The sequence below is a fragment of the Danio rerio genome, chromosome 8, assembly GCF_049306965.1.
Source record: "Danio rerio strain Tuebingen ecotype United States chromosome 8, GRCz12tu, whole genome shotgun sequence".
Lineage (NCBI taxonomy): Eukaryota > Metazoa > Chordata > Actinopteri > Cypriniformes > Danionidae > Danio > Danio rerio.
The window spans coordinates 641,681-657,500 of NC_133183.1; the positions used below are offsets into that span (position 1 = coordinate 641,681).

General features: G+C 37.2%; 2 protein-coding genes and 1 long non-coding RNA gene across 5 annotated transcripts in view; 2 read left to right on the forward strand and 1 right to left on the reverse strand.

Moving 5' to 3' along the window:
- The window catches only part of LOC141375560 (uncharacterized), a 138,049-nt gene extending 136,598 nt beyond the window's left edge, over positions 1–1,451 (reverse strand). The window contains exon 1 of the long non-coding RNA XR_012383994.1: positions 387–1,451. This is a non-coding gene — a long non-coding RNA (uncharacterized lncRNA). The remainder of the gene's footprint in view (positions 1–386) is intronic.
- dmxl1 (Dmx like 1) overlaps positions 1–1,607 on the forward strand; it is a 372,767-nt gene extending 371,160 nt beyond the window's left edge. The window contains exon 24 of the transcript XR_012383989.1: positions 1,542–1,607. The gene's annotated coding sequence lies outside the window, so the exon portion shown is untranslated. The remainder of the gene's footprint in view (positions 1–1,541) is intronic.
- A 9,389-nt stretch (positions 1,608–10,996) lies between these two features.
- prdm6 (PR domain containing 6) overlaps positions 10,997–15,820 on the forward strand; it is a 67,290-nt gene continuing 62,466 nt past the window's right edge. For all 3 annotated transcript variants that reach the window (XM_073909983.1, XM_073909984.1, XM_073909985.1), the window contains exons 1-2: positions 10,997–11,050; positions 11,214–11,643. In XM_073909983.1, the coding sequence (XP_073766084.1) occupies positions 11,220–11,643 (424 nt within the window). In that variant the 5' untranslated portion in view covers positions 10,997–11,050; positions 11,214–11,219. The remainder of the gene's footprint in view (positions 11,051–11,213; positions 11,644–15,820) is intronic.

Consider the following 15,820-nt stretch of genomic DNA (forward strand, 5'->3'; position numbering starts at 1 on the left):
CTGTTGTTATCCATGAATTTTCCATTTCTTTTTACAAGAGAAAAATCTAGAGGAATTGCGTAGCTCTACATTAATATTGTTGCTTGTTTACTTGTTTTTTATTTTTGTTGAAATGGCCAAATTTGAAGATTTGTACCTAATAAATGAACATAAGCTGCAGTTTTGACAAATTGTATATATTTTTCTTGATGAATCATGTAATACATCTTTAAGGAAATGTTTTGATACATTAAAAAGTTTGGTTCTGATGACCGTCCGACCAGCTATTTAAACAAAAAGTGCTTAAAATGTCATTGAAATGCAGTGTTTAAACCTCATAATTAACAGGAAAATGAGGCGAATAACTGCAAGGTCCACTTTATGACAATAAAACCCCCAATTACTACAGTTGTTGTTACCATAGCAACTGCAGAATCACCACAACAGATCAAATACTATAGCTGTTGTGTTACCATAGCAACTGTAGAATCACCACAACAGATCAATTACTACAGTTGTTGTTACCATAGCAACTGCAGAATCACCACAACAGATCAAATACTATAGCTGTTGTGTTACCATAGCAACTGTAGAATCACCACAACAGATCAGTTACTACAGTTGTTGTTACCATAGCAACTGCAGAATCACCACAACAGATCAATTACTATAGCTGTTGTGTTACCATAGCAACTGTAGAATCACCACAACAGATCAGTTAATACAGTTGTTGTTACCATAGCAACTGCAGAATCACCACAACAGATCAAATACTATAGCTGTTGTGTTACCATAGCAACTGTAGAATCACCACAACAGATTAGTTACTATAGTTGTTGTTACCATAGCAACTGCAGAATCACCACAACAGATCAAATACTATAGCTGTTGTGTTACCATAGCAACTGTAGAATCACCAGAGCAGATCAGTTACTACAGTTGTTGTTACCATAGCAACTGCAGAATCACCACAACAGATCAATTACTATAGCTGTTGTGTTACCATAGCAACTGTAGAATCACCACAACAGATCAGTTACTACAGTTGTTGTTACCATAGCAACTGCAGAATCACCACAACAGATCAAATACTATAGCTGTTGTGTTACCATAGCAACTGTAGAATCACCACAACAGATTAGTTACTATAGTTGTTGTTACCATAGCAACTGCAGAATCACCACAAAAGATCAAATACTATAGCTGTTGTGTTACCATAGCAACTGTAGAATCACCAGAGCAGATCTATTATTATAGTTGTTGTTACCATAGCAACCGTAAAATCACCATGAGAGACCAAATACTATCATCATTTTGTTACCATAGCAACTGTAGAATCACCACAAAAGATCATATACTATAATCGCTGTGTTACCATAGCAACTGTAGAATCACCACAACAGATCAATTACTACAGCTGTTGTGTTACCATAGCAACTGTAAAATTACAACAACAGATCAAATAATATAGTTGTTGTGTTACCATAGCAACTGTAGAATTCATTCAAGTGCTTTAATGCTATGGCTCTAAACGCTACAGTTCTTGCTATTTGTCTCTACAGCAGTGGTCCTCAAACTTTTTTCATCAAGTACCACCTTAGAAAAAAATTGTCGCTCCAAGTACCACCAAAAAGAGCAGTATTGAAATATACAGTAGCATAGTACGCCCAGTAAAGCAGCTGCAACTCTGCACAGTTAAAAAACGTGGCATATTAGCCCAGAAATATAGGCTATATGTCATATATGGCATATGATATGCATAATTTTTGATAAATTTTGAAAAGTGTGTAGCATATACATGACATATTTAATTCCTCCGCGTACCACTAGAAGGAAGCCTGCGTACCAGTAGAGGTACACTTACCACAGTTTGAGAACCACTGCTCTACAGTATTTGTGGTGCTGGTTTAGATGCGATGCTGTGTAAAAGCTGTTGTGATCTGGCTCTTGTATGCAGCAGAAGCACTCAGTCTGAGGGCCGCGGGTCCCCTAATCAGGTCAAGTGCCGCTTCATTACCCCGGCTGTAGCTGCCATGTAAAGCAGCGCTGCTCATCTCAGAGTCTCTGACCCAGGAGAGCCGCAGTAATGGGTAATGGCTTCTGTGCTGACCGCTGCTCTAATCAGAGCCCTTGACCCCACATTCAGCTCTCATTTCAGCCAGCAGACGCTCACGTGTGTGCTTTTACTCACTAAATTCTCCGTCTGTGTGTTTCAGGTTATTTCTGCAGGTCTCAGATCTGTGTGCACTGACAGATATAATGAGGAAGACGCTTCATAACAACACACTGACACACCAGCACTATTATATTGCTGAGTTTGTTTGCAAAAAGCAGATCAGATTTGAATTGGTAAAATTTTGTGTGTGTGTTTTGTGACTGTCTCTGTGTGTGTATGTGTGTATTTATGTGTGTTTGTCTCTATGTCTGTACATATGTGTGTGTGTGTATGATTGTGCGCATGTGTTTCTTTTGTCTATGTGTGTCTGTCTTTTGTGTGTGTGTGTGTGTGTGTGTGTGTGCGCGTGTGCGCGTGTGTGTGTGTGTGTGTGAAAGAAATATCTTTTAAAACACATTTATTTAGTCAGTGAGTAAATATACATCTTTTTTTTATGTTTTTCCACTGTTGTGTGGGAATCCTGCAGGGATGCTGTACTGGGATGCATTTTTGTATCTTGAATATATCCTACAATATCCCAGTTTTAAAATGTTTAAATATGCTTTTTTTCCTGCCATGTGGCATCTGGATCTAAAGCACAAAACGCTTAAAATGTCATCTCTGTCATCATCAATTCTGTTACCGTCAACTCTGTTACATTCCACTCTGTTACTGTCAAACTTTATCGTCAACTCTGTCATCATCAAACTCTGTTACCGTCAAACTCTGTCATCGTCAAACTCTGTTACCGTCAAACTCTGTCATCGTTAACTCTGTCATCGTCAACCTCTGTCATCATTAACTCTGTCATCGTCAAACTCTGTCATCGTCAACTCTGTCATCATCAAACTCTGTCATCGTCAACTCTGTAATCATCAACTCTGTCATCGTCAAACTCTGTTATCGTCAACTCTGTCATCATTAAACTCTGTTATCGTCAACCTCTGTGATCGTCAACTCTGTCATCGTCAACTCTGTCATCATCAACTCTGTTATCGTCAACCTCTGTCATCGTCAACTCTGTAATCATCAACTCTGTCATCGTCAAACTCTGTTATCGTCAACTCTGTCATCATTAAACTCTGTTATCGTCAACCTCTGTGATCGTCAACTCTGTCATCATCAAACTCTGTCATCGTCAACTCTGTAATCATTAAACTCTGTTATCGTCAACCTCTGTGATCGTCAACTCTGTCATCGTCAACCTCTCTCATCGTCAACTCTGTAATCATCAACTCTGTCATCATCAAACTCTGTTATCGTCAACTTTGTCATCGTCAACTTTGTCATCGTCAACCTCTGTCATCGTCAACTCTGTCATCATCAACTCTGTCATCGTCAACCTCTGTTATCGTGAACTCTGTCATCATCAACCTCTCTCATCGTCAACCTCTGTCATCGTCAACTCTGTCATCATCGAACTCTGTCATCATCAACTCTCTCATCGTCAACCTCTGTTATCGTGAACTCTGTCATCGTCAACCTCTCTCATCGTCAACCTCTGTCATCGTCAACTCTGTCATCGTCAACTCTGTCATCATCAACTCTGTCATCATCGAACTCTGTCATCGTCAACTCTGTCATCATCAACTCTGTCATCATCAACTCTGTAATCATCAACTCTGTGATCGTCAACGCTGTCATCATCAACCTCTGTGATCGTCAACTCTGTCATCGTCAACCTCTGTCATTGTCAACTCTGTCATCGTCAACTCTGTCATCATCAACTCTGTCATCGTCAACCTCTCTCATCGTCAACCTCTGTCATCGTGAACTCTGTCATCGTCAACTCTGTCATCATCGAACTCTGTTATCGTCAACCTCTGTGATCGTCAACTCTGTCATCGTCAACCTCTCTCATCGTCAACCTCTGTCATCATCAAACTCTGTCATCATCGAACTCTGTTATCGTCAACCTCTGTGATCGTCAACTCTGTCATCGTCAACCTCTGTCATTGTCAACTCTGTCATCATCAACCTCTGTCATCGTCAACATCTCTCATCGTCAACTCTGTCATCGTCAACTCTGTCATCGTCAACCTCTGTCATTGTCAACTCTGTCATCATCAACCTCTGTCATCGTCAACCTCTCTCATCGTCAACTCTGTCATCGTCAACTCTGTCATTGTCAAACTCTGTGATCGTCAACTCTGTCATCGTCAACTCTGACATCGTCAACTCTGTCATCGTCAACTCTGTCATCGTCAACTCTGTCATCGTCAACTCTGTCATTGTCAAACTCTGTGATCGTCAACTCTGTCATCGTCAACTCTGTCATCGTCAACCTCTGTCATCGTCAACCTCTGTCATCGTCAACCTCTGTCATCGTCAACCTCTGTCATCGTCGAACTCTGTTATCGTCAACCTCTGTGATCGTCAACTCTGTCATCGTCAACCTCTCTCATCGTCAACCTCTGTCATCATCAAACTCTGTCATCATCGAACTCTGTTATCGTCAACCTCTGTGATCGTCAACTCTGTCATCGTCAACTCTGTCATCGTCAACTCTGTCATTGTCAAACTCTGTGATCGTCAACTCTGTCATCGTCAACTCTGTCATCGTCAACCTCTGTCATCGTCAACCTCTGTCATCGTCAACCTCTGTCATCGTCAACCTCTGTCATCGTCAACTCTGTTACCGTCCCACTCTGTTATCGTCAACTTCGTTACCGTCAACTATGTTAACGCCAACTCTTTCACTGACAACTCTGTTACCACCAAACTTTGTTACCGTAAAACTCTGTTACCGTCAACTCTGTTACCGTCAACTCTGTTACCGTCAACATTTTCATCGTCAACTCTTTTACCGTAAAACTCTGTTATCGTCGACTTTGTCATTGTCAACTCTGTTACCGCCAAACTTTGTTATCGCCAACTCTGTCCTCATCAACTCTGTTACCGTCAACTCTGTCATCGCCAACTGTTACTGTGAACTCTGTCATGGTTAACTAGGCATGGGCTATTATAAGTTTCTGACTGTATGATAATCTTGGATAAAAATAACATGGTTTCACGGTATCACGGATTTGTGATTACTATTTAAAAAGTAAAAAGTTCTTTTTATATGTCTTAATAAAAGTCAACTAATTATTGCCCCGTTGAACACAATATATTTCATTTTAGGAAACATTTATGATATTTTGGAACATGTCAGGATAAATAATTTAGATAAATCATTGACTTTTGCTACCTTCATTAGTAAAAAAAAAAAAAAACACTTAAAAAAACCTTTAGATGTACCTTAAAAATGGTATAACAGAGTTTTTTGTTTTGTTTTTTAAACATTGAAACTGGTTATATTTGCATGCCTACCGTCATCTCGGTTATTTCCAACTCTGTTACCATCAGCTCTGTTATCATAAACTTTGTTATGATTTTAAAAAGTGAACAATAAATTTCACAGCAATTAGTAACAGAATGAGTTGTCCCCTATCATATTAAAGTCTTTGGCATTGTCTCACAGTCCTAATGTATTCAGTGTACAGTAAATTGTAGATGTGTTGTATATCACAATGGCTGAAGTGTATGTGCAGTAGTATAGTGAGTTTTGTGTGTGCATGTGTGTGCGTGTGTGTGTGTGTGCGTGTGTGTGTGTGTGTGTGTGTGTGTGTGGTGACTCTGGCTGTGGTTTGTCTGCTTCAGTTCTGTCAGGATGTGTTAGGAGTGTTATGAAGACACAAAGAGCTTCGGCCGCTGAGCTGAATTGAGGAGGACAGAAGCAGAAAGAGCCGCGGCGTCTGGCTGATGGTGTCTTCAGATCTGCTCTGAGTTACAGCACGCTGACCCATGAGCAATGACCACTCAATCTGTCTGTAAGTCACTTATTAAAGCAATAGCAAAACCACCACATACAGCGCCTACAAAAATACATCGCAGGACATCACACGCTAAAAAGTGCTGGCTTGTCTTAACACAACGTTACGTCAAATATAGAACAATTATGCATGGGATTATATGCAAATTACATTCATTTTCTTTTTGGCTTAGTTCCTTTATTAATCTGGGGTCGTCACAGCGGAATGAACCGCCAACTTATCCAGCACATGTTTTACACTTCTAGCCACATTCCATCACTGGAAAACGTCCATAAACACACACACACACACACTACAGATAATTTGGCTTACCCAATTCACCTATACCACATGTGTTTGTACTTGTGGGGAAACCGGAGCACCTGAAGGAAGCCCACGCCAACACAGGGAGAACATGCAAACAGCAAATTACATATAAGACTATTTTACTAATTTGATTCTACATATATAAATGTAATGTGCAACATATGTCAAAACACAGCGACAGTAACCGCTTACATGTATTTTTTTTCAACCGATTATGTGCATATACAGACCTGGACAAATATCTTGCTAGCTTTCCATTGCAGAAAGACAATCTACAATTGTCACTGAAATAACTTAAAATTAAAAAGGTAATGATGAATTACAAATGACTGAAAACGCAATAATGAAAATCAGAAATTGCTTTCTAATTGTGGTTGAGTGGAAGCAATGAAAAAGGCAAACTAATGAAACAGGCCTGGCCTAAAATTAGGGTACCACTGATTTTGTCCACCTCTGTATGTTCAGATATGGTTATATTTGGCTACATATAAAATTATAGTTAATATATTTTTATTTAAAAATATATATAAGTGGTCATTTTGCAACATTTTGACATATACAGTTGCATACATGAGATCTTATATAAGTGAAATGCCACTATGCACTTGTGTGTTATATATGTAATTTGCATAAATTTCTGTATATCGCCATATATTTCTGTGTGAGGTCAAATATGGGCACAAAATGTTGGTATAATTTCTTTTTTTAATTAAATTAAAATTACAATTTGTAACCCAACGTTTAAGTGTGTCCATGTGTGCATAAAGATGTTTTTCACGCATGGACACTTCCATGAAAATAAACTACCCAAACTGTAAACGGGTTAAAGATGAGATGTTATGAAGTCTGCATCTGATTACATTTACACAACTGATTTCATATACACTGAAAAACATGACTTTTTGATATAGTGAAATGACTAAAATATACTTTTAAAAAATGTTGGGTCGAATATGGATAAAACCAACATTGAGTTTTTTTTCTGTTAAATTATATATTAGATCCAAGACTGTTGGATTTGTCCATATTTGATCCACACAATCTCAGAAATAAAGTTATGTGAGCTGTCACTGGGGTTGGTACCTCTTTAAAAGGTACACATTTGTACTTAAAGAGTCCATATTGGTACCTTAAAAGTATATATTAGTGCCTAAACATTTTAGGAGGAATACTTTTGTACTCTTAAGGTACTAATATGTACCCTTGAGGTATTAATAGGAACCTTTTAAGTACAATGTGTACCTTTAGGAAAAGGTACCACCCCATGCTCACGTACCTTTATTTCTGAGAGTGCACAATACCCAAACAACCCAGCATTTTAAAGTGTAACATGCCTGCAAGATTTTGTCAAAAATTAACACGGTTTTTATTTTCTTTTTTAACAGAATTGCAAGTTATTAATGTTGCCAAAGGTTATTTCAACCAATATTTGGGTAAAATGTGGACAAACCTTTCTGGAGTACATTTTTACATTAAATTTATAGCCCAGTTTAACCCAGTTGTTTGGTTTGTTCATATTTTATAGTTTTGTGTTGAATTAGCTCAGCCTTTTTTAAGTGCATGGAAGTTTTTTTCCTAAAATATTTGTCAGATGACAACAGTTGGGTTAAGAATGTGATTTATATTAAATCAAAAATATTAATCCAACTGTTGCATTTCTATATTTGACGCATTGAGTTTAAACAAGCCAGATTCTTTTTACAGCATCCAATAAGATTTACTGATCACTTAAAAAAAAAACTTTTAAATCAAATTAAATTTGTGAACTTTTCTTCACGAGCTTCAGGTTAAACATTCAGTAAATATTCAGCAATAATTACAAGTGAATTGCACTTTTCAATACAATTTCCATAAAATCTGGTTGTGCGAATTGTTACAGGGAATTTATCAAGTAAATATTAAGAAATATGAACCAGAATTAAAAGCAAATAACGTACATTTGAACATTTTTAATAGCTTCACTGAAAAATAATCTTAATAAATGAGTGAAATAAGGTTCATATTTGTCCTAATGGAGCTGTTTTACTATTCTGAGCTGTAATTATATTAAACAAACATTATATAACATAACAAATTATGTTTGAGTTTCCCAGTACTGGGTTGCCACTGGAAGAGCATCCGCTGCATGAAACATATAATGGAATAGTTGGCAGTTCATTCCGCTGTGGCGACCCCTAATAAAAAAGAGACTAAAGAAAATGAATGAATGAATGTTTGAAATTATGAAAATCTTCCTGTCAAATATATAAAATCTGGTGGTGTTTCAATTCAGCGGAGTCTTTTAACATGTAAAATCTATTATTATTAGTATTTTTTTGCATATATACACTATTGTTATGCTCGATGTTTGTCTTTGCATAAAATAGTTAAAGAAAACGGGTCATGACCTAATGGATGGGAGAAATTATAAAGCTTTATTACACTTTGATGTATGCAGGTTTATATAAAATATGTTTATGTAAATAATTAAAATAATAGTAATAATAATAATAATAGTAATAATAATAGTAATAACAACAATAATAATAATAATAATAATAATAACAACAACAACAATAATAATAATAGTAATAACAACAACAATAATAATAATAATAATAATAATAATAATAAAAGTAATAAAGAAATAAATAATAATAATAATAAAAGTAATAAATAATAATAATAATAATTCAAAAATTAATATTAATAATAATAACAATAATAATGTAAATTAATTTCGCCAAACACAGTGTTTATGTAGTTTTATATACTATACGATTATGTAAATAATTAAAATAACACAATACTAATAATGTAAATGGATTTGCTCAAATACAGTAATATGCGTTTATGTAAATAATTTCAATAATACAGTAATGTGAATGTGCTGTTGAGGGTGTGTGATTGAATGATTGTGATCAGCTCTGTTGCGCCCCCTCTGTCCCACCTGACTGAATGACAGGCGCATTTAAATATTCAATATAGATCATTATTCTTACTGCAAATATTTCCCTACGCATCACGCGTGCGCGGAATAAACTAGCCTAAAATCGAAGAATAAATTAATTCTACCTGAATTAAAATAATAAATGACTTTAATAAGAAATAAATTAATATCAGCAGCACTCAATTGAAGTCAAATCGTGGATTATGAATCAGCTGCGCTACATCTGATCAGCGAGTGTGTTTTGAGTGAATCCAGGACACTGAGGCTTTTATTTATTTATTTATTGAGTATTTAAGGGAACAAACTGCAGCAGTGTCCTGGAAAAACTCTGCCTTTCTCTCTATCAAACGCAACAAAAAGAGTTTTGCTAATGAAAAACCCGCATTTTAGCATCATTAATAAATTGACGCAAAACACACTCGCGGCTCTTCTATTAATCTCCCTCTCTCTCTCTCTCTCTCTCTTTATTTGCTGTGTTTTATTAACAGGCCATTTATTATAAATCTGAGCCGCAACAACAACAGGACGCCCATCAGCTCCCATCTGAATATACACGTCTATATTAATGAATTATATAGTCAGCAACCCGTGACCTTAAAACTATAATAAGAGGCGCTGGTGGCTGAATTCTTTATCGGACTCCTGTCAAACAGGCCCGTTCATTCGTCTTTCAGCCATCAGCGGAATTAATTAACAAGAAATGCAAAGGGTCTAAGTGAATGTCAAACAGCAGTGTGAGTGTGTGTGTGTGTGTGTGTGTGTGTGTGTGTGTGTGTGTGTGTGTGTGTGTGTGTGTGTGTGCGCGTGTTAATGAAAGACACGCAGAAACACTTTTCTCCAAATATACAAATGAAGCCCAAGTTTGCGCTCGGCTCTAATAATCCGCTTTTTGGCACAGAAAATGATATATTTGGGCAGTTAATGTATTGATCCCCGCTGCCCCTCGAGTGCACTTTATTTCACCGGTCATTTATCAATGAATAAAAACACCAATACGCTGTCATAATAGCGCTGTTATCTGGAAGCGTGACAACTAAAAAATGCTTATATTTCTTGGAGTCCATCATTGTTGTTTTGATCATTTAAATAGCGGTTAGACTAATTAAAACAGCGCAGTCTCATTTAATTGCGTCATTTCGTGAACTTTACGCGTCTATTACTGTAAGATCCGTCGAATAATAAATCCGCGCGCTGTTTTTTTCTCTTCGCATACTTTAAGGGTGAAATACATTTGTAGACGAGAATTCATTTTCAGACGATTATGTTTGTGTTTTGGTTCGTTATCAATCTACAGAGACCTCCAGATGACGAATGGGCCTGTCAGAATGTTGCCAGTCAAAACATTTACCCCTCCTCTGCTGTGAAAGTGCCCTACATCCAGAAACGCGGACAGCTGGAACTTTCTCAAGCGCATGGAAACAAGGCTGGGAAAAACCTCTGAGAAGAGCCTTATCTAGAGGAAATAATGCAATTATCAAATACCCGATTGAAAGCGTCATTAATTATCATGCAAACTCAAATATTACATTCTGACAATGATTTATAATTTCAGCGAGAGTTATTTGTATTGTTTCCATGCGAGCTAATAAATCAGCAGCGATGTGTTATTTAAGAAAGCATATCTAAGGAATGATCAACTTTTTTATTGCTCTGAAAAATGCATATAAGTAAAAAGGGAGAGAGGGAGTAGAATAAAAGTGTTGCTGAATGAAAAGCGCGGGTGTGCCAGATGCTTAGCGCGCGTCCGAGTGTCCTGATGCGCGTGCGCGCGTGGCTGTGGGAGGACGCTCGTGCACCGCGGATCTCTCGGTCAATACTGTGATGGTGTGAGTGTCCGAGAGTCACAGCCTGGACTCTTCTGACCGGGTAAGTGTGTCTTTACTTTCATCCGACACGCAGAAGCGCGCGCAACATCTGGGTTTCTTCACCGCGCGCTCGTGTATATGTGTGTGTGTGTGCGCGCGTGTGTGTGTTATTGTTGCTAAAGTTGCGGAGCACATGAGAGTGTGTCATCCATCATCTGTTTCAGTCGGTCATGCTGAAGCCCGGCGAGCCCAGCGGTTCTGCTTTCCTCAAAGTGGACCCAAGTTACATCCAGCACTGGCAGCAGCTGTTCCCGCAGAGCCCGCTAAAGCCGCCGCCGCCGGTGCCGGTTCCGGTGCCGGTGCCGCTGGAGAGCCTCCGCCTGCAGAGAGCCAGCCTTATCTCCAGCTCCAGCAGCAGCAGCAGCTCCAGCTCCTCCACCGCCTCCCCCGCTTGCTCCCTCTTCGGACAGAGCCTGAGCACCGACGGCACCGCAGCGCCTCCGCAAGCCAAAGAACTTTGTTTGTCGTCCAACTTTAAGAATGACAAAAGCGCGCGGCTGAAGCTGAGCTCGGAGGAGCTGGACTACTACCTGTACGGCCAGCAGAGGATGGAGATCATCCCGCTCAACAGCCACAACGGAGACGCCAATAACCGTATGTGAGCACGCACACACACACACGGACGCACACACGCGCGCTTTAGCGGCGCGTCGGGGGAACTTTTTATTTGTTCATTAGAGCAGCGGTGCTTTTTTTGTGTGCTTTAAATGGACCAAAACACTAACTGAAAGAGCCTTTAATCAAATAGTTAGATATGCATTAAATATAAATATTGAACATATACATACTATTTAATATGACACCAATAAACACACTAAGAATCCGTGAACAGACAAAATAATAAGCGTTGAGGAGACACTCGAGTTTGCAATAGTTATTCTAGAAATGTCAGTTTAATTAAATAGTTTTTTGCATAATTAAACTTTAGGATAAAGCACTTTTTGTTCATGCATTGCTCTTAATTCATCATAAAAAGCGCTGTTTATTTATGCACAGAACATGTTGGTTTAAGATCTGAGTAAATTCTGCGATGCAGTGTGTTCTCAATCTGAGATTTATATTCTTTTTCGTGCAAAATTATAAGTGTGTGACATTTTACACACTACAGCGAACATGTTTTTATTACTCAAATGAAGTAGAAATGAACTAATTTATATATGCAAATAATATAAAAACAAATCCTCGAATAAACAGGTTTTAATCTCGGCCTAAATTGTAACACGCATATTAATCAAATATACGCATTTCTTTAATAGCTGATTTTGGTGTATTGAAATGATTTGACTCCAAATCCGACCGTATTTAATGACTTGTTCAATTTTAGCTAACGAATAATTTATATGCAATAATTACATGCATTAATAATAATTATTGCACGAATATTCAGATAGTCAAGAGATGTTGATGAGATGTTTTAGATTTTCCCGACGTTCCTTTCACGAGTTGTAGATTTAGTTTTGTGCGATATTTAATTAGTGCATGATCTGCTGCACGGAGGGGATCCGCTGTGTGACTGTGAGAAGTGGGACAGTGATCAGCAGATCTTCATCGATAAATGCAGCAGCGCATGAGGGATGAGCGGACAACACACAATTAATTGCTGTATAGTTTTGTGGAGTGAGTCCGGATCACGGATCGATCTGCTCCATCGGCCCACATTCATCATCCCAGCGCGGGACATGTGTGTCTCCCGGGGACAGCGAGACTTCTTTATCTACATGCGGGATTCTGAGGCCATATTTCAGCGCAGCGGAGCTCATTTATAACGCAGACCAGCACATGTTCCGGACACCGAGCTGATTATAAAGACGCGCATCACTAAACACCGGGGGAAAATCACAAAACACCGGGAAAAAAATCTTCCATCGCTCCGTTTTAGAAGCCGAAGTTTGAGCTGCGCTTATTTATTATTTTAAAGGAGAGTTTAATATAATGCACATTTTTAAATGCGACAATTTGCAAGCAATTCAATAAGATTTTAACTTTAAAGTGTGCACTCTTTCCTTATTGATCAATTATAGACATCATGCTGAAGTGCATAAAATAAAAATGTGTTTTTTTTTGTAAGGGATGCAGCTTTAGATCTGAAATAATTCTTAAGACCATTCAATTTCAAACACTGCACACTCAAAAAAATTTTTTATAAAAAAAATAAATAATAAAATGCTGCGGTTTTTTAATCCAACGCTTGGTCAAATATGACAATTAATTTTTGTTCAATTTAAATTTGCCTTAGTTTGTCCATATTTGACTCAACATTTAAAACAAATGTAAATGTAAAGTTCACTTTAAAATAAATGCTGTTTTTTTGCCAAACGCTGGGTCAAATATGGACAACAGTTGGGTTAAATGTCACTTAAATGTAATTTAGAAATTGGAACTTTTTCATGTCCTGCATTTCAGATGTTCAACCATTGTTTTGATGAAAATTAATGAGCATCATTTATTATTTTTAGCATGACTTACAGCAGATTAAAACATTATTCAGTGATGCAATATTCTCTAAATAAATGCTGGGTTGTTTTAACACAACGTTGGGTCAGATGTGGACAACAGCTGGGTTTAAATATCACCTCATTTCAATTTAGAATTTGTGCATGGAGCTTTTTTTCCTGAAACGTGTCAGATGTTCATTCAATATGTTTCTGAGGAAAACTAATGAGAATAATTAATTAATTAAATTAATTCTTTTATTTTAGCATGACCTACACCGAAAAGTAGAATGCCATTCAGTGAATCAATACACTCTAGTCGAATATGGACAACAGTTGGGTTAAATGTTATTTCAATTTAATTTAAATGAATGCATAATGTGCATAACTGGATTAATAAAGCTCAGCATGTTCAGAGTGAATGCAGAACACAGACATAAGCAGATTTCTGAATTACAGACATCATGTTGAAGACTAGTGAATACCTGCATCTGTCTTTTATTCATCAGATCAGCATTTTCTGATCTGAGTTTTTGATCAGATTTTGTTATTTAAATGATGCTGGGTTGTTTTTATCCAATGCTGGGTCAAATATGGTCAACTGTCATGTTAAAATGTCACCTAATTGTTATTGAATTGTAACCCAGCATTCAGTTTGTCCATCGTGCATGGAGCTTTTAACTGAAACATCTGACTATTTTTCATCTGACATGTTTTTAAGCAAAATATTAACCATTATTCATTGACTTTAACACGACGTATAAGATTAAAATGTCATTCAGTGAAGCAATACACTCTAAATAAATGCTGGGTTGTTGTAACGCAATGCTGGGTCAAATGTGGACAACAGCTGGGTTTAAATGCCACTTCATTTCAATTTAGAATTTGTGCATGCAGCTTTTTTTCCCCTGAAACATGTCAGGTGCTCATCTGGTATATTTCTGAGGTAAACTAATGTGCATTGTTGATTCATTTTAGCATGACCTACACAGAAAAGTAAAATGCCATTCAGTGAAGCAATACACTCTGGGTCGGATATGGACAACAGTTGGGTTAAAATGTTATTTCATATTAATCTAAATGAATGCATAATGTGCATATCTGGGTTAATAAAGCTCAGCATGTTCAGAGTGAATGCAGAACACAGACATAAGCAGATTTCTGAATTACAGACATCATGCTGAAGACTAGTGAATACCTGCATCTGTCTTTCATGCATTAGATCTGAGCTTTTTGATGCTTGTTTTAATCCAGCGCTTGGTCAAATATAGGCATCAGTCGGGTTAAAATTTTACTTAGTTTTAATTGAAATGTAACCCAACATTCGCTTTGTCCATCGTGCATGGAGCTTTTTCTCTGAAACGTCTGATCCTTTTTCATCTGACGTGTTTTTAAGCAAAATATTAAGCATCATTCATTGATTTTAGCAGGACATATAGAAGATGAAAATGTCATTCAGTGAAACAATATACTCTAAATAAATGCTGGGTCAATTATGGACAACATTTGGGTTAAGATGTTCTTTAAATGTATTTTTTTTAATTAACCCACAGTTTTGTTTGTGCATAATTTTGTCCCAATGTTGGGTTAAAATAACTCGGCATTTTTAGAGTGAATGCAGAACACAAACATATTGAATGAAGATGATCATGCTGAAGTGAAGTAAATGAATGCTGTTTTAATGCCATATTAGATCAGTTTCAAACACTGTAAAATGCTGGATGGTTTATTCCACTGCTGGGTCAGATATGGACAAACCCAACAGCTAGGTTAAAAAACAGTTTAAATGTGGAACACAAATACAAGCGTATCTTTAATTAATGCTGAAGTGCAGTAAAATAAATGCTTTATTATTTCTTAATTTCCCAGAGATGGGTTGCGGCTGGAAGGGCAAAACATAAAAACAAGCTGGATAAGTTGGCGGTTCATTCCGCTGTGGCGACCCCAGATTAATAAAGGGACTAAGCCGACAAGAGAATGAATGAATGAATTATTTCTTAAGTTATGCAGTTTTAGATCTGAAATGATCCTTCAGCCTACTCAGTTTATAACACTGTGCACTCTGATAAAATGCTGGTTCGTTTTAATCCAATGCTCGGTCAAATATGAACAACTGTGTTTGGAAATTTGGGTTTTATTTGTCCATGTTTGACTCAATATTTAAAGCAATCTTAGAGGCTTAAAACAATCCAGCATTTTAGGTTGTGCGACATTATAAACATATTCTTTATTAATATCATTACTCTGAAGTTAATCTGTTTTTTATTTTTTAATTTTAATTTTAACGCTGGGTCAAATATGCACAATCATTTTTAGTTCAATTTATAATTGAGTTTAGT